The sequence below is a fragment of the Lissotriton vulgaris genome, chromosome 2_1 (genome assembly GCF_964263255.1).
Source record: "Lissotriton vulgaris chromosome 2_1, aLisVul1.2, whole genome shotgun sequence".
NCBI lineage: Eukaryota > Metazoa > Chordata > Amphibia > Caudata > Salamandridae > Lissotriton > Lissotriton vulgaris.
Window position 1 is genome coordinate 2,100,576,491 of NC_141687.1, and position 19,619 is coordinate 2,100,596,109.

General features: G+C 44.3%; 1 protein-coding gene across 1 annotated transcript in view; it reads right to left on the reverse strand.

The window, feature by feature from the left end:
* PRTG (protogenin) overlaps positions 1-19,619 on the reverse strand; it is a 179,280-nt gene that overhangs the window by 91,277 nt on the left and 68,384 nt on the right. Inside the window, exons 3-7 of the mRNA XM_086959017.1 lie at positions 7,509-7,653; positions 5,306-5,439; positions 4,750-4,887; positions 2,495-2,653; positions 1,884-2,043 (exon numbers count right to left, since the gene is read on the reverse strand). Coding sequence (XP_086815143.1) covers positions 1,884-2,043; positions 2,495-2,653; positions 4,750-4,887; positions 5,306-5,439; positions 7,509-7,653 — 736 coding nt within the window. The remainder of the gene's footprint in view (positions 1-1,883; positions 2,044-2,494; positions 2,654-4,749; positions 4,888-5,305; positions 5,440-7,508; positions 7,654-19,619) is intronic.

Genomic DNA, 19,619 nt, shown 5'->3' on the forward strand with positions numbered 1-19,619 from the left:
GGAGTAACACGTGGACTATGGTCCCATATTGCCATCTCAGGGTTTTGGAGACGTTTACAAACCACTAGGGCTTTCGTCTTGTGGCTTATGTCACCACAATTCTTTGATGCAATATTTTGGATTATATTAACATATTATTCTCCACACATCTGCAGGTATGACTTATGCCATAATGTTTTGGCATGTGTAATAATTATGAATATTAAACCAGAACTAGGAACGCTGCCATGCATCACCCTGCAAGTCTATGAGGAAATGTAAGCCTTGTATAGAATGCCAGCCCTCACGTTTTGAGTTGGCTCAGTAATTTTTAATGCATGGCAAAAGAAAACGGAAAATCTTGAGCCAGCGAGGCTGATTGACCACCTCAACGTAAAGAGCCATTAAAACTGAGAAAAAAGTCTCAATATAGGGCTTTTCAAAACTGTAGTTCAGAGCACATAGATATTTATTAGTTTCGAAATCATCCATAAAACATACCGCCCCCAATAAACACAGAATCTTAACACTGGTTTTGGAGATGCAGGTCGAACAAGAACCAAGAGAAGACTCACTTTGTATTGTAAAAAGAATATAGTAAAATCAAAACTGAAAATACGAACGGGCCAGGACTTACAATATGTCTTATCACGATACACTTTGGAAAAGCGCATACCATACTGAGGCGCCCCATTAGGACCCGGCCCCCAGGGTCCTTGTCACGCCCCGTGGCTAACTGCAACTTGATCAGCTGCAGTAGGATTGCCCGATCACTTCTGGGGGACGAGTGGCGTCACTTCCGCCGGCTCCGGATGTTGATTGGGGGGGGGGGGAGGGGGAGTGGTGGAGGAATGGTTGGGTGGCCTATTAGGGCAGCAGGCCCTCTTCCTCTTTACCATTTACCACCAACGCCAGCGCGGGTGCGCAGTACTTACGCGGAATCTCCAACCCATCCATCCCTTTGAAGAAGATTTTGGGAGTGTTTAACAAGTTGAGTTAGAGTTGCAGTAAGGAGACCACATAGATTGCCTTACATCGTCAAGTGGGAGTCATCCTGCATACTCCCTTGGCCAGCACTGAGGGGGCGGGGGTGATAAGCTTACCCCAGAGAGAATAGGTACACCAGCTGGAGGCAAAAGCGCTAGGTTATGCAAGCTAGAGCATAGGGCTGCTGCCCCTGGTTATACCGTATGAGCCCCCTGGCAGCCTGTTGTTGGAGGGGTGGCCCCTAGGGTTGCAGAAAAGAAGTAGATGGCAGGGGCTCACCTCTCAAGAATGCAGCTGGGTTACACCTGCGTGGTTCTCCTTTGGGGCGGGGGCGGGCCGGAAGGCCCCTTCGTGCTGGATAGATAGATAAACATGCGAGCAGCTCATGTACTTGTCTTCTGTATATAACAATGATTCTGTCATTTTGCTGCTATTCTTATGCGGAGAAGATCCGCATCCACGTAAATATGATTTTTGAAACGTGTGCTTTTAATGTAGACTCATGTTTGAATCTTTAGATCATGCTACAAAAATGTATTGTCATGTTTAATTGTGATGGTTTTAATAAACATGGCCTCTTTCACCCACAATGCTTGATAGTAAGTCATTGATTGTGGTGTTGACGGAAGTGGGGCCGGGAACAACCTGGGAGGTCCGGGTCCTATTCCTACTGGGTAAACAGGCAAGTCCTTTTACTTTCCTGCTTTTCCTTAGTTACCCCAGACTGTTACCACCTCTCACCTCAAACATTTTTTGCCATAGGTTTCATCATCTCCTAAAATACTCCTTTCGTTTATCACTCACAGCTCTGCCCAGCCAATGGTTCCACCAAACCCAGACACAAAGAGAAGTCTCACTCGCTTCAATGCGAAAACTGATAATCCTTCCGATAAACTCTGTGGCACGAGAGTATTTACCTGTTGTACATTTTTATTCTTCCATTGGAGTGTATTCTCCTCCCATTCTTCAGCCATGATATCTTGGGACTTGGAAGTCCCTCCGCTTGGCACACAAATCGAGCAGTGCCTGCTCTGGGCCGTGTCAAACTTTCTGGCCACTCGATGAAGGAAGGGGGAGCTAAAGACACAAAATGCAATAGGAACATCAAATTTATCAAGTCAGTAGATTGTGCAAAGTGAATTTATTTTACACACACACGTTGTCCTTTCTACCCTCTGCATGTAATTTAAGCTGAAAGGATTTCCCAGTTATTGAATCACTCCAGCATTGCATTAACGTATGCAGAAATGTAAAGGACCAATACAGATAACACTATGTACTTGTATTCATTCGAAAAGAAAAACTGTATTCATTCAGAAAGGAAAGGATATTAATTGGTTGTGAAATGTAACACATAATCGCCATTTTGGCAAACCCACCCCAAAAAGGACCACGGTGAAAAAAAAAACGATATTTGAACTCTAATGAAGTTTTTATTATCCCAATGCATTAATGAATGAATGAATGAATGAATACGCATTTGTAATGAGCATGGCTACCCTGGGGCATCCCAGCGCAATAGCTTTACCTAAAACAGTGATGGTTGCCATAGCAACTGTAAAGTTGCGCGTGCCTGGCGTGGAGGCACGACATACATACACGCCAGCGTGTTGCAGCTTTACGTCTGATATAATGAGGTTTCCATTTCCCAGCACTCGAGTGTTGAAGACATCAATTGGCTTGTGATCTGTTCGAGAGAAGATCCGAGTTAGAAACACCCATCAGGCAAGTTAAAATATTAAATTACAGTCAATTTGGGATGAACAAGATGGAACCTCTAAACAGATAGTTCCACAAAAGACTTTTTATCCAGCAATAAAACCTTAAAAGCCTTTTATACTATTATCAAAACCGCCTATACAGATACCTTTATCTCTGCACAAGCAATACGCAATTGGTAATGTAATGAAATCTCACAAAGAATACAAAATGTCTTTTTCTTCTAGGTCTCTGTCTCTTTTGGAACAATAGTTAACAGTGTTCCCTACCCATTTCAATACATTCAAAACCTAGCATGTACCACCTCAGACCACTTTACACATCTGTGAAGCAAACTGCTGCCTGCCTTCACAGCAACATCACCACCCGACTGGTCACCTCAAGAAACGTATTGTGGTACAGCAAATTGCAACAGACCAAACATAATCAGTCCAGAGAGAAGCACTCTCCCCACAAAGTCCCCAGTTAGATCATTCATTTTTTTTACCTCTACAGATCTTGCTGAAAATTCTTCCTATTATTACTTGTTAAGAACTTGGCTTTTACTGCTTGGGAGCCATTTCGGCTTAGTAAGTCAATGGTATTTATTTTAGTTCCGCAAGTTCTCAATCAAGTCTTTCAAATCTTGACTCTCAGAACAGTGCAAAATATTTTTAACCACTTCCGCGCGGATGACAAAGCCAGCTCGTCATGGGCGTTACCTGCGCTACGCGCATGACGAGCTGGCTTTGTCACGTAACCCGCAATTTTTGAAAATCCAGCGCACAGCGGGAAAACGCGGAAGCGGTTAAAAACCTGATAATGGTTTCAAATATCTGCTATCTCTATTTGCTGTTCATACAAGATTGCACAATTCATGGAACTGCCCCTGTTTTTCTTCCAAACTCATCTCCTGCCCCGTATTCTTGACTGCACTCCTGCTCTTCTCATCAGAGTCTCTAATACGTTCTTCGTACAAGCACTACAGCTGGAGGACAGTGGGGATTCTTTCTCTGTGCTGTCCTCCACTGCCTTAAATAGTTTTCCTCCTCAATGGAGAGCCCTTTTTTCTTACATTTAGAAATAAACTAAAAACTGTTTGCAGCTCAATTTCCGTTTACCATCAGTTTTGCTCAGCTGCTAGAGCCATGAAGCTTAATGGTGCTTGCTTACTCTACTAATACCCTCACAAAACAAAGTAATTGATTAGCATGACAGCAGCCAACCATCCCCCTGGATGTCAATGAATGTAGGCAGCAGACCAGTGAAAGACCGGATTGTCTCCTGTTCCACAACACACCTTTCCCACTCATCTCGTGCCCGTTCCGACAACAAAGCTTTGATTCAGCCAATGACCTATGTTCCCTCATGTCACTGTTACCTGCCTAAAAACCCTAATTTGATTAGCGTCCCCTGTGAATCAAGAGAAAGGATCTCGATAATTAGTTGCCATCTACCTAAAGAGGTGTGACCTGTATAAAAGTCTTGCCATCTTCATGTATCCAAGAGACGCATTGAATCACTAAAGGACAATGGTTCTCCCCAGGCTTCTCATCATAATCTGTGTCCTCTCATGTCACTTTTACCAGGCTAAACACCTAGTTTCAATAGATCTCAGGCGAATCTAAAGAAAAGTTCTCAATAATTAGTTGACATCCACCTAACTTTCTATTTAACTAATCGAATTCACATGATCTCTCGCTACAGTCCTTTTTAAGGGCCAGCAGTTTAAGGTCTATTTATTTTAATTTATCTTCATTAATCTTAACACAGATTAGGGAGATGAAAATAGAGAATCCTGTGCTTCTAAAGTTAATAAACACAGCACATCAAATAGCTTCATCTGCAGTGTGCAATGCACTTTCGAGAAAATGCATTACTTAGTATGTTTTACTGGAGCAAATATGTGCCATAAGACTTAAATAACCATCCTCAACCAATCTATATTTAGGTGTCCATATCAATAACCACCCTACGTGCACCGAGGAGCACTGTACCAAAATCGAGCTCTGTACCAAAATCGAAGACTGCATGCTGCCTGTCTGTCACCTCCTTGAAGCAGAGACTAGAGCTACATAGACATACCTAACCGGCTCCATGATACAATAGGTCTGGGATTTCCTGTGGCCACGCACTCAAGGATGACCGTTTGATGCAGAGTGGCTGTTATATTCTGTGGTCCAGCAAGAATGACCGGCTTCTGGAAAGCCTCAGGATCAGAAACTGTTAAAAAAAGGAAACAAAGACTTGTAAGAAGCCAGGCCTGGCTGTCAATATTCTTGTAACATAGGAACCCGAATTTGAAGCGAGTATAAGCAGGTGTGACACAAACTTCCTACTCCTCCATCACTGCAACGCCAGGGGCATTTATTAAATGACAGAAGCAGATTGCAACAAGAACTGCTACATTTATGCCAATGCTAAGCCCCCCCATGCCTCAATTTGCAGCCGCAATGAGGAAAATAAAGGTACTTCATGTGACTGTCAAGAAAGCGTACTGGTGGTACGTCTGCAAGCACTACAGAGAGCAGGACTATTGCCACTTATCACTCACCTTAAAATTGGGTTCGCAGCACCCAGAGCTGGGTAGCCCTGTCCCAAATAACTCCCTCATGCAAAGTGTTCAATGCATCCTCATTACCTGGAAGGACGGTGAGCGCTGCCTCAACACTTTTTCTTCTATTTGCAATAGTGGTAGCAACACAGCGGTAATTCCCAGCATCTCTACGATCAACACCATGGATCTGAAGAACTCCTCTTGATAAGACCGTTATCCTGTCAGGAAGAAACCCATGTCAATGTTTTACCAGAGGACACATATTTCGCCGACACCTAATCGAAAATGCAGCAGATTTGTCAATGCTAACAGTAACACCGTTACAAAAAAGTCTGCATTTTCCAGTAACAGAGGTCCAAGCTCAGAAAAAAGGAGAAAAACAAAATCATCTCAGAACAAATTCTTTCCTACGTTCTGGTGCATAACATGCTGCGGTGGTGCAACCTGCTATGAACCTACAATGTTACCACAGATGAAAGCCTACAAAGCCTCCTGTGACTCTGAGGCCATTTTTTTTACTTGTCAAAAAGTCGCATTGTCCTTAAATTGTCCTTTGGTTGATATGGAGGTGTACTACAAAAACTGTTCATGGCTTTATTTTCTCATTATTACACATTTCACATGCTGCTGAAACGTACAATTTTCTTTAAAAACACATTTTACCAAGAATATTGACAAAACGCTCCTGCTTTTCAGAGACACTTGGAAAGAGACTACGTCAGCTTGAGGTTTCATGCTTCGCAGAATCTCGCACCCCTATCGACATTCCCCGGAGGAGTGTGGGGTTTGGAAAGAGCTGTACCCCAATTAGTTTTAAGCTCACTGTACTTTATTTTGTTTAAGCCTCTTGTAATTTTAATTATAAATAACACGGTTTTATGATCATGAACAACTGCTGAGAGCACTATTTAAGGTGAAAATGATATATGATCACAAAAACACAACTGCTCAAAAGTTATTCCATAGCTTAGCCCAATAAATACTTCACACGGTCCCATTAATGAAAACATGGTGCAAGTGCCTGTGATGTGCAAAAAAAAAAAGAAACGAAATAATGAACTATATTGCCGTTACTTTGCAGTACTTCTTTCACTATGATTTAACCATGGGACCGGCTGCACAAAAGCACCTTGCAGGAATTAAGTTCAGTGTCTCGGACCGTTAAATAAATGGCACACTATAACATCATCTTTCAACACAAGAAATCATCTATGGTGATCCTGTGCATAACCCATCTCTTGTGAATACTATTATAGTGAACTTGGCCTGGCACGTTAAGAAAAGTTGCTTTGTAGGCAAACAGCAGCACACAGTACTCATTACCCCTACAATTGCAAAAAAGGAGATCACAGGCTTAGGTCCTCCAAGGCTTTCCCATCAACACCTGGCCTTTGCGAAAATAGGTGTCATCTGGAGCTTCCGCCTCCCCATGCACTGGAGTCGTTGAGCCACCAATTAATACCATCGGGCAGCCATGTCACCCAGCAGAACAGGCCCACACTATCTCAAACTGATGCCTCAATGACCATCCCCTCCATGCCATTTTACAGAATGGCTATGAATGCACAATGACCAAAAAACATTACACAATTACAGAGAGTGTGGAAAACAATGGTGCATGGTGTTCCCTCTGCAAAGAATTGGGGAGACATTATTCGCCCTATTCAGTCACAGAATGTTGTGCTGGCCGGCAAAGTCTTGCTTGTGTGAAGCGCACAATTAAGCAACACCACAAACATGCCCTTAGAGAAGCAGGTGCTAATTTTTTACAGAATCTCCCTCCGAGAGTTTGCAGGCCCTGTCTCAGTTGTGTTCTGAGGGTGAGGGGAGTATATCTGTGGACTGGCCTGGGTGGTGATGCGAGAAGTCATGGACCAATACTTTAATCCTTTATGTCCAAGTGTCATGGGATGGTAACAGCACTAAACCTTCACTTTCAGGAGCAACTTAATTATCAAAAGTGATTGTGAGTCAAGACACATTGTTCACTGCATCGTGTTCAATTACTTTTAATATTCAGTTTTGTGTCCAATTACATTTAATACACACTAGAGAGCTTTCCCAGTGTTATTTTCACAAATTATTTTACATTTCTGTGAAAAGTATGGATACAAAGAAGTTGCTAACTTTGTATGTTTGACATAATCAACTTCTAAATAAGTGCAAGGGAACACAACGAGTTTGTCTCCAGTTTGTCTGGGTGACTGCTTAGAAATATTCCCGAGGTACTGCTGAAGGGGGGGGGGGGTGAGGGGGTGAGGGAGCTAACGATATTTCTGTTACACACCTGTCCATGGCCAGAGGCAAAGTTGTTCGATTCAGTTCCCAAGTGATGATGGCGGGAGGGTTTGCAGTTATTTTGCAAGAAAATCGTGCCACGCCTCCTTCTTGGACCTCGATGGAAACTGGCTGCATTTCAAACGCAGACATGCCTAGGAAAAAAATGGAAATTGTTGCAGTTAAAAATGATGGTTCAGATGCTACTTTTGGAAACAGCATTTACTCAACAATCTGTAAGACTCCGGAATCTGGGGATCACGGTTCGATCCCCGCACCGGCGGCAGATTAGCCAAGCACCATGTGACTCTGGGCAATAGATTGCTTAATCTTCCCGACGGCCCCCAGCGCCTAGAGACCCTTACGTATTGTGCGCTTTACAAATGTGGGTTATTATTATTATTATTATTATTATACAATTGTCGGAATCAGGTTGAATTTCTTGTCAGACAGACGAGCTAAAAAGAGCAGTACGAGGCATTACCAAGAGCAGTACGAGGCATCCCCAAGTGACGGTGTTTCATTGCTGTCCACGCATAGACAGACACATTAGGTTATCCTTGTTGCATTGGGAGGCCCTCCAATGAAAGGCGCCTGCAGGGCAAGGGGTCTCCATCCACTCAACTAAAGTAGCACCATTAACTCACCTCGCAGAATAGTGCGAACTTCAGACATGGAACTCCCTCCCCACCCACCTACGACTGACCCGGAACCATCTCTCCTTCAGGAAACAGCTCAAGACCTGGCTCAGTAGCGGACACCACCCCCCCTCAACACCCCCCCCCCCAGCACCTTGAGACCCCAGGGGTGAGTAGCGCGCTCTACAAATTCCGTGATTGATTGATTGATTGAGAGTGGGCTCATGTACAAGTACTTACTGTTTTTGACAGAGTGGGGATAACTTGCCCTCATCCACACCCACAATAACTCAGCAATTAGGAATTTTAAAACATCTTCAAACAAGCATTTACAATGCAACGGTTTCGCCTTTGTAAAAGTTAGAGCTATTGGCATTACCGAAAAGGCCTCCTATCACTGACATAGTGACTGACACCCAGCCCGTCTAGGCCTGGGCAGACAGACAGGCTTGCCTTTGGCATGCAGCCAGGGCATACACTGTTCAGATGCATAGTGGGCACAAATAAATATCAATCCTGGATACCATGCATGCTCAGAGCGGAGCGCCGAAGTATAAAGACTAGCAGACTGCCCGCCTAATAAAAAGTGCCATGCAAGAACAGGAACCTGCTCTTACCACACCCACACAGGATCTAAATAAAAAATAATCATTAAGGCCCCAGGTAAAACAGTAAACACAGCCCCGTGTAATAAGGTCCTCTTACAGTACCCACAAATCCTGATAAAAAGTAAAAAAATAAATTTCGACAAAGCAAGGATTCACATTTAGGTACTGATGCACCCTTATCTTCCACCCCCAGCAGGCATGGTTTATAAACTCAAAAATAGCAATATAGATAATAGGCCAAATAACATGGTATATTGCATCACTGAGGATATTCCTAATCTTTCAACAACTTGCAAAATAGATGATATGCCTTAGGTTCTTCAATGCTCAAAAGCAGTTAGTGGGCTTGTACTAAGATAGAAATGAAGTGGAACATCACCATGTACACAAAACAGTGTCAAGAAAAAGCACTGAAAGCCATGGGCATGATCATGGAGAACACATCCACCAATTTTACACATCAAGTCCAAAATCTCACTCGTGTAAACGAGACAATTGATTTAAATCTCGGGCTCAATCATTAAAGTCACTATTATCAAATCTCACAGACACTACCACTCCCTCTCATTCACTTTCGTATTCATACTTTGATGTGGGATGGGAGTTAAGATTTTTGTTTGTAGCTTAACTGGGGAATGTCTTGTCTTTTTAGGTATACTGTCTAACCAGCAGCCAGGTCCTACTCCTAGCCAGCTACGTTTCCAAACAGTCCACTCCGCATTGGACTGCGAGGCCATGCACAGTGGGTGTTGACCGCAGATCCTGGCATTTGGCCAAACCCAACTCCCAAACCATCTCCATCATGCTTTTCTAACCATTTTATATGAAAACCAGGATAAGAACCTCCATGTCATTATGTCACCTTGGGCCACATGTATCAACCAAATTTGCGGTCGCAAAAAGGCCGATTCACAGAATCGGCCCGCTTGTGAACACAAACAAGCATTGGTATAGCCAACAGGCCTCGCCTTTGGGACCTTTTAAAGGTTTAGCCATGCAGCACATACATACACAGGAGGAAGGACACTGAAAAGAAGCCATGCAAATATATGGAGAAAAAAAAGAACACATACTTAGGCATATCTAAATGCAAAGACCAACAGACCTGCAGCCAACAACACTAACTTGCCACCTAATATGAAGGGACTTTGTGGTGCGCTCGCAGCAGGCTCAAAGCTAACACCCAGCACTGTTAGCGTGCTCTAGAGCTTCAATTATAGCAGTGAGTCGCACAGTTTAGAGACCAAGAACAGGTTGCCACTTTACCATAACCAGAGGGCTGGTGATCATCTGTAAAGCAGCTCCGGACAACACAAACACATGTGCAGACACATCTGAAGTACCTGTAACAATGTAATGCTATAGAGACAGAAGCCCGTCCTGCGGTGCAGCCCAGGAGCAAGCCATGGGCTGAGCCAAGCTGAGGGCTGTCCCACAGGCGACTAGAGGGAAGGGGTCACCTTAGAAGCCACAAGCACCAGCCTTTTAACGAGTGGAGTCGGAGAGCTGTGGGCCAACCCATCCACCTGAGGGCCCAGGCCATCACTGGAAGCAGAGTTGAGTGAGGGTGGAGCTGCAGACGAAGAGAAACTGACGCTTTGATTCCTTATTCCCCCCCCCCCACCACCACCACCGCACACACACACAAACACACAGAAACACACAGAATGCTCTGCAGCCTTTCAAGACGCTGTGTTGTTATCAGATTAAACGGCAATGACTGGGAAGAGCTACCGTAAACACAATTAGATTTATATTTCGGCGCAATTTTGAATGTGGCCCGAAAAAAACATCAACCGACGTGCATATTACTTAAAAGAAACAAACCTTATGAACGGGGCAAAACAAGCAGTGACTGGGGAAGGAAGGGGAGGAGGGATGGGTGAAGCAAGGGCATGGGGATGTAAACACTATCGGGAAAGCTAAATGGGATGGAGCAGCCACTGTGGTATTTGACTGCACTTAAAACCCCTGAAATTGTTTGGGTGAAAGTACGCGTGTTTCAACCCCGAGCCAACAGAGTGCAAGACGGACCACACACACTACGGCTTGTGTGTTCGGGTCAGTTTGGGCATTATGTGCCCCCAGCCCTCGCGGAGTTATTCGGAGAATTAAATTCAGCATTGGGCACGAGGTGGTGTAGGGACGGCGAGCAGGTGCAAAAAAAAACAAGCTGTGCCAGGAGCGCCGCGGCCAGTGTCCCTTTCCCAGCAGGTGCCCTGCACAGGCTGCACGTACCTTCCCTCATCCCCCGGGTCTGCAGGCTCAGGCTCCCGCCCGCCCTCGGCAAGGCGCACCGCAAGACTCGCAAAAGCATCGCAGCCGCCATGCTGCTGCTGCTGACATTGACCCGTCTGACAACCGTGCTTCCGCTTCCGCTTCCGGGTAAGTGAGCCGGGAGAGTCACGACACAAACGATGGACTGCTGTGCAGGACAGGAGCTACAGAAAAATGGGATGACCGGAGGTAGGGTGACCAGATTCTCAAAGCAGGATCCTACGCCCACATTAAACCTGTATGCTGGGCAAGTCGGGCTTCCCTCCTCCGCTCTGGGGGGGGGGGGGGGGGGGGGGGCGGACGGGAGAGGACGAGGGGGGCGGGAAAGGTCACGGACGTCGGGAGGGGGGCGGGAGAGGACGAGGGAGGCGGGAGAGGGGCAGCTAGGAACAAATAAGGAGACCCGAGCAGCAAGGGAGGTGACGGCAATGCCGGAACAGACTCGGGGGCGTTCCCGGCGTCGCGTGACGTCGGCAAAAGCCAAAGAATCTCGGGAACGCCCCCGTGTCTGGTCCGGCATTGACGGACGCCTCTCTGTTCCAATGGCTAGCCTCCATTTATGGAGCTAGCCAATGAAGCAGAGAGGCGTGTTCAAGTCACCCATACTAGAAACTACAGATTTCTCTGGAGGAGGAGCCTAACGGCTCCGCCCCCCAGCGAAACCTAAAAATGTACTTCTTTTTTTAATGCTACACTGTTAGGTAAAGCAAGAAAGGGCTGTGAGTTTTGGACTAAATCATAATGCAGAAAGCACTATGTGGATAATCGGTATCGAGCTACGAGTTGCACTGCTTTTATCGCATGAGAATATGTAGGAAACTAAACGCTTCACGTCTATTGCCTGCAGTAAGTCGCAAGGACTACCAGTATGTGACCCTTGATGTAGCGAAGATCAATGCAAATTGCTGTAATGATGCAGTGAATGATTATTTTAAGGATTCAAACGGTGAAACCGACCATTTAATACAGACTGAAGTTATGGACTCCTTGACCAGTCAGATACATCTAATAGATTATCATCATCGAGGGAAGCTCCATAGATTGGCCTGGAAAATCAACCGTTAGAGAGTATTATCTCCAAAGTGGAGTAGGCTACCATAGCAGCAGCAATGGAATACATATGTCACACTGTGCATGATCAGAGCAAGTCTTTGGGAGCCATGTGTTACACAGAACTGGAGCACTTAGCAGCTAAAAAAGGACACTAAATAATTATATCACCAATATCTTAACCCGTTCGATGCTGATGACGGAACCGCTCCGTCATCAGCTGCGGTTGGGCTGTGCTGATGACGGAGCGGTTCCGTCATGGCCCGGCCGCCGCGCCTGCGCGGTGCGTTCTATTGAGCGGGGCGGGCCATGACGGAACCGCTCCGTCACGAGCACAGCTCAACCGCGGCTGGTGACGGAGCGGTTCTGTCACCAGCATGCGGCCGCCGCACGGCCGCCCCACCCTGTTAGCGCTGCGGTGGAATAGCCGCCGCAGCGAACGAGTTAAAAAAAAAAAAGGTATATATTTTGTTCACCTTTAAGACACCGTAACAAATGCGATTTTTATGTCCGGCTTAAAAGCGCAGCTGTCTCCATGACATACTGTTATAGATTTTTTCAGATATACATAGAGTATACTTTGGCTCCTCCAAGAGTATTCCTCCCACCTTATTTTGTTTTATGTATCATTTTATCACTTATGGAGTGCTTGCATTACAATGCATGAGGGATATTTTACATCTCAAAAACTGAATCATCACACGTTTTATTCATACATGTTTTTGTAAAGTGAACGATTCCCCTTTTTTTTGGACTGCAATATAACAAAAGAGTTTGCAGCACTAAAATCGCGATTCTAATAAAAATTGCAATGATTTCATGCCAAGTTTAGCACAAATCCAATTAAGCGGTTTTGGTTGTAGGTGTAAGCAAAATGTACTAAAGAAGTTAAAATGGGAAAAGGGTTTTTTTCGACTCATTAACCAGTGCTTTACATGAGCAGGTACTGTCTGATACGGAGTACCTACACTTCTTTAATTTGAAATGGAAAGTACCTGCACTTCTCAGAACTACTGTAATACATTTCATGGGAGAGTACTGGTACTTCTCAGGGGCAGACGGGTACTCTAAATAGTGAGTACCTGCACTTGTATTTTTCAATTTAAAGCACTGCCAATAACTATTCCCCCCTGCAATAGATCTTAACGAAATTAACAAAACCTATCAATCCGCCCATTCCAGCGCTAAGAATCACAGATTTCAACCCTGCGTGGGCTTGTGAGGGGGGTAATATTGAGTGCAGGCTATGTTCCTTGGCTAAAGAATCCTAGTTACATCTCCTATGCTGTTGCCCCAAACTGAAAAATCAGCGCCTGCGCCTCCTTTGCCCGCTATTCATCGCAAACGGAGCAAGAATCTGCAGGGAGGCCTCAGCTCTGTGTTTCTCCGGTTCAACAGTAAAGTAAGTATTGTAGCAAGATTGGGGAAATTCACACACCTAATTATGACTGCCATGGAGGAGGCACCACAAGAAGTCACTCCTGTCTTACTCTGAAAACTCCATACAACTTGGCATGCCGCGCTTTATACCAGGTTTGTTCGTACACACGGACCAGCCATTACGGAGTCATTGCAGTGTGCGTATGTATGTGTATATATGATGCAGTGACTCCGGATACGTTGGTACAACTGACAGGTGTACATGTATATTGTCACACAAATACTTGCAAGCATATGGTGTGGCTTTAATATGGTAGCAGCAAGCACATTCAAGCCATATCTACGAGCTTTGCCAGTGCAGTTAGAAAGGTGGGCCACTCATGTAGGGTGACCAGAATTGTAAAGCAGAAAACCGGCAAATTTTACAAAAATAGAAGAATAACTATAATTTTACGTCAAGCAAGCGCACGGAATGACAGCGCTCCTCGGCAGAGAATTACAAACAGGCAGTAAGAACATATATAAGATGCAATTTTTAAACCCAGTAGCTTGCCTGTGAATTAAATGGCTTTCTTGGACTACTACTAACTATCTCCGCTTTGTAAAACATTTCAAAAATCACCTCCCCCGTTTTTAATGGACCCTCTCCAAAAACCGGGACATGAGCTAAATTTCTCGAAATCTGCCCGGACAGCTGGTGAAAAAAAACGGGGACCATCCTGGCAAATGCAGGACGCCTGGTCACCTGGCTTACACTCATGCCACTGCCCTTTGAACAGAAAGCACTTCATGATCATGGCGACTACTTCCCCTGCGTTCCTCGCCCAGCCCTTAAATTAAAGCTCTGTTGTTTGAGGGCCGGCCGTGCCCCATAAACTATGTGCTATGTGCTTATTGCATGCTCAGAGGCCTGCCCTGTCTTCACAAACAACCCTGGAGAAGGCAATAAAGGCAACTGTTTCCAGAATATTCCTGCGGCCAGCTCCTCTAGGCAATTTTTCAATGTACTGCTAAAAGAGAGAGCCGCTGGCATTAATGTACTGGCGATACAAATACAGCAGGCCACCGAAAGCAAACAAGAACCGGCGACAAATAACTGCCCAGGGGCAAGGTTTCCAGAGCCCTGCCCCGTGTGACACAGGATCCCTACCAGCGTGATGACACCGTTTCTGTACCAGGGAGATCACACACTTTTCTACATCAACTATTAAGAGCTAAAACTACGTCGCAAAAGGCCTTTGCGGTAGAATAGCAATCATGATTCACCAACCAAAATTACAATGCGCCTACCAGCGTGATGACACCGTTTCTGTACCAGGGAGATCACACACTTTTCTACATCAACTATTAAGAGCTAAAACTACGTCGCAAAATGCCTTTGCGGTAGATATGCATCTCGTGCAATCATAATTCACCAACCAAAATTACAATGCGGAGTCAGGAGTCCCCCGACGCTTCCCTCCCCCGTGAGACGTGCGTCCAGCACGTGAGACGTGCGTCCTGAACGTCACACTGGAGGGAAGCGTAGCTTAAGGCGGCTCGTGAACACCGCTGAATTCTAACCTAGAACCGCAGCGAGAGCTCGCTTTCAAGCGTCAACTGCTATCCGCATCATTATCGTGGCGAGAGGCAGATCAACATGCCACGTTTGAGGCAACGACACCAATAATATGAAACAGGAAAACATTAAAAAAGAATCCCTGGGGAGTACATCAAAATACGCACAGAAAACAAAGGTACAGGATATCCCGCCGGAATAGTCATAAAAAGAAATGCGCATATAATGAATTTAAATGAGGCTCATTTGCATAGTAGGTTGTTCTCAGTAAAACCCTACTTACTAGAGAGGCAACAGATCAAGTTTGGAAAACGGATTCCTAGGAAAACAACTGGCAAACTAAGGTTATATAAGACCGAGTGATATTTTGTGGAAAAGAGAGTGAGTTGCCTTTGCTCTTTTACTTCCGACATGAAAACAAAAGTGGTGGGGAAAAAAAGATTTCAGCTAAAAATTGAGAATTTTCCTCCTACAGACAGATCATTCTACATGGAAGAGAACATTAAACCCAAGTTGAGTAATGTATTAAGAGCACTTGTCAGCCTCCACGGATCTGTCCATTATAAAAACGATTTTAGATAAACAGTTTTGAAAAAGGTGGGGCATTACTATTTTGCATGGATATTTCACACACAATTGGATAAATAAACGTGTGAGGGAGGTTTGTTAACCACTGTGTGTAGGAATGCAAGGTGTATGGGTCGATGAATCACGAGTACAAAAGTAGTCACAGTCTAACCTCAAACGCGGTGGTCTTATATAATCTTATAGAATGTATTTATGCCACTGTGAAATGTGTTCATGTCTTAGACTGGAACGGAAATTGAGATAGAAATCTATGCTGGTAGGTAGTGTCTACTGTCACGTTTCAGGGTTGACATATTTCGTGCAAACTTGTGTAGAGACACTGATATAATGCCCAACTAATCTAACAATCTCCCTTTCGTTAATCCTATTTACCTGATACTAATTTATTTGACTACGAAAGCTGCGTGCGATCAGGTCTATGAATGCATTAATTCCGGCTTGCCAATCAGCCAGCTGCATGAAGGTTATTAAATTCCATTGTGTGCTTGCACTCTGCTTCATTCTGAAAGGAGTCCTGCTGTGGGCTTCATCCCCTGCTAAACTGCACGCTTACCTAGTGGATACGAGGGCCAACATAGCACATTCCAACTTCTATTTCCAAGGGAACGAAGCATGGAGAATTCAGTGTCCTTCACAAAAATGTCTCAAGCGAAGGTACACTTCTCTTTCTGACAACAACGTTTCTGCCGACTGAGTGTGTCTGGAGTCTACTGATCTGTCCAAGACGTGAATGTCAGAATCTATGGGTTTTATAAGGGCATTGAGGTTAGTGCCAGAGGGCTCACACCTCTTTTGTAACAGGTAGCACCCCAAGCCCTTGCAGAAGCCCTTAGCAACCCTTGCTCGGGTAGGGACTCTAAAACAAGACCTAAATGATTTCAGTAAGATAGAAAACAAGTCTATCACTACAAAGCAATGGGCCCACTGAGGGAGATCCCAAGGGCTGAGAAAACGCCTCTTTAAGTTCAAATTGATATCAAATGAGAAGGCAGACAGTGCAGAAAGAGCGATATGCTCCAGTTAAATTAGAGCCGGCAAGAAAGTTGCAATAGAGTGCTAGAAACAGTGTGTTCATACTTTCATAAGAGATCGTATTTAGTAGTTTACTTCAAAACCAAATTGCAGGTTAATAACACTTAAAAAGCATTCATAAATGTGGAACTTGTGAACCATATCAAATTAACAATGAAAGCATGATAAGATTTGTACCTTTGCGTTATTTATACATATTTGTAGTTAAAGTAAGCTGCTGTAGTTATATGTATACATCAATTTCAAATATAAATACCCCCATAGGAGTAATACGCTGGTTTAGAGAAAATGGATAAAAAAACATTAATTTCAATTATTGAAGCTGTACATCATACAACTGAGGTGGTCACTACATGCCTCCAAATTTCACAAATTAAGAACAAATACAAATTAGAGATCTAACACTTGGAACAAATGAAATATCACAGCTTAACTGCATCATCGCATGTCTTAAAATGAAAATGTTACTCAAACTGATACAAACAAGTTTGACTACCAAAAAACTTATTCATTAAACTTCCAAGATATACATTTTTGATTATTTGCAAACAAAATTTCTAGATGGGTCCAGAAGGATTCTGACAAGAACAGAGTTGAACTGACGAGTAGGTAGTTATTCTGGATATTGAGAAGCACTTTCTTTGTAATAAAAGTACAGAAAAGCAACCACATGAAAAATTATATGGTAATAACATAACGTTATTATCATTTTATTTTTGCCAGTACTGGCACAGTTTTGATTAACCCCTTCGAGGCTGATGACGAGCTGGGCTCGTCATGGTGTAGCCTCCTCAAACACTGATGACGAGCCCAGCTCGTCATGAACAATGGGTTTTTTAAAAAGTCAGCATTCCAGTAGAATCAGAGCAGCGCGCATGTGGTTAAGAGACGGTCGGAGTTGGGCTGGGCTGTCAGCCAGCAGAGAGAGGAGTGGTATGTGCACTTAAGTGCACATGACGATTTGGTTTGCTTTCTCGGGCTAGCCCAAATCCTCATCCACACTTTGCATGTTCTCCACCCAGGCTGCATTACAGCCTGGGTGGAGAACATGCCCAGGCTCCCGCTGCAAGGTAAGTGCATTTTTCTTTTTCTTTTTTTAACCCCCAGCCCGCTTGCCCCCCTTTCCCGCTTGCCCAACTACCACAGCACCACATCAGTCGCCATTGGCTAGCACCAAGTCCTGAATCACATCTAAATATATGATTTTGTCCGAACTGGAGGATGTTCTGGCAGTGGGTGCTGTGGAGCATGGACACCAGGCAAATTCTGCATATTGTGGGAATTTTGTACAATTTGGGTCTTCTGGAACACGGACAGAGGCTAGCCTATGAGGAAATGTGGAGAATTCCTGACAGCTCAGGCCTCTAAAAGTGTGATGAGACAGGGTAGGGATCACTCAAATGTGACAGACTATTCAAGTGCCACTGGTCTCTCTATACAATTCTTTATGATGCCAGCTTGTCTCGAAATCCCCAATTTCCCATGAGGTCAATCGCACTTTGCTGTAAGGAGATACTATGTAAGTCTATAGCTAGTACTGTGACTGAGAAACCCGGATGAGAATTTTGTGTTAATATTGGGAGCCAGGCGTCAATACAGCACATACCCAAAATCCTCAAAATCTTGAGGAAAATACTCCCCTCGATTCCTACTGATGTTAGGAAAACAGTGGTATCTGCACTCAGATCATCCAGATTAGGTTACTGCAATGCCCTCTTCACCAGCGCACTAAAACGCAGTACCCAAAAGCTACAGATTGCGCAAAATGCAGTAGCTAGAGTGCGCCTGAGGATCACCAGATTTGATTTCGCTTCTATGGCCCTGTCCCAACTGCACTGGCTGCTGGTGGAAAAGTGGCTCCAGTTCAAATCCCTCTGCATAGCTTTTACATCTCTGAATAAACTGGGGCCAGAGCAGACGTCAAGTTTTCTTAAACCATGCACTCCGGCAAGACCCCTCAGATCAGCAGAGCAGGGAACCTTGTTGTGCCCAGAGTGCTCAGGGCCAACTGGGTTGGCTGGAGTTTTACCGTCACTACGGTTAAACTCTAGAATTCCCTGCTACTCTCACTGAAAACAGAAACCAATCTGCTGGAATTTAGAAAGGGCCTAAACACCTGGCTTTTCGAAGTGTGAGTCTTAATTATTCCATCTAGATCTGTTTGTCTGAAGGCAGTGCCTAGACACCTCAGGGTATTATTAGCGCCTTATAAATATATCATCATCATTCTCTAATAAGCATACTGAGTTATTAACCCCTAGTTTTAGACAGGCAATCATAAATCCCTCCACTTTGGCCTCCATGCTTTGTATTTAACTGTACAATTATTTCTGAGCATCAAAAAAATATAATGTACAAGTCACTCTTATTGAGGTTAATGTACATACATTAACAAGTAGCCTCAGGGCATACTCAAACCGATGAAAAAAATCAACAAAAAGGCGAGTCTTGATTTGGAAATTTGCAGCTCCGAATGCTAAAGACAATTAAAGTCACAGACAGTTGTGAACTCCTTCCTAAAGTGCAAGATAGCCATAGAAGAAACATAAATGTGCCCCCCGCCTAGGTCACCTAAAATCAAATGAGATGTCCCTTGATCAAACAATGAAAACAGATCTTTTACACGTATCCTTTGAGGGGCAGGAACAGTCAATACCAAATAAAAAACATTTCTCAGACATATGGCATCTTTATCTCACTTTTTATCTGTGTTCTCAAGCACGCTGGTACCGGAAGGAAGCATAAAACAAATACCAGAGGACTGGCATATATCTGGGCTAATTGTCCCCAGGTACTACATAGAGACAAGTATAGATGTGCAAGTAGAGACAGCATTATTCGATAGTGGAGTTTGGTGGTGGCACTCTTGAAAGCAAGCCAACCAGCTACATATCAAGTGTTTAGTTCCACACGTAGTAATTGCCATGAACTATGGGGTTAAGCAAAAGGTTTACAGTGACATTGATCCAAGGATGAGAAACTACCTCGAG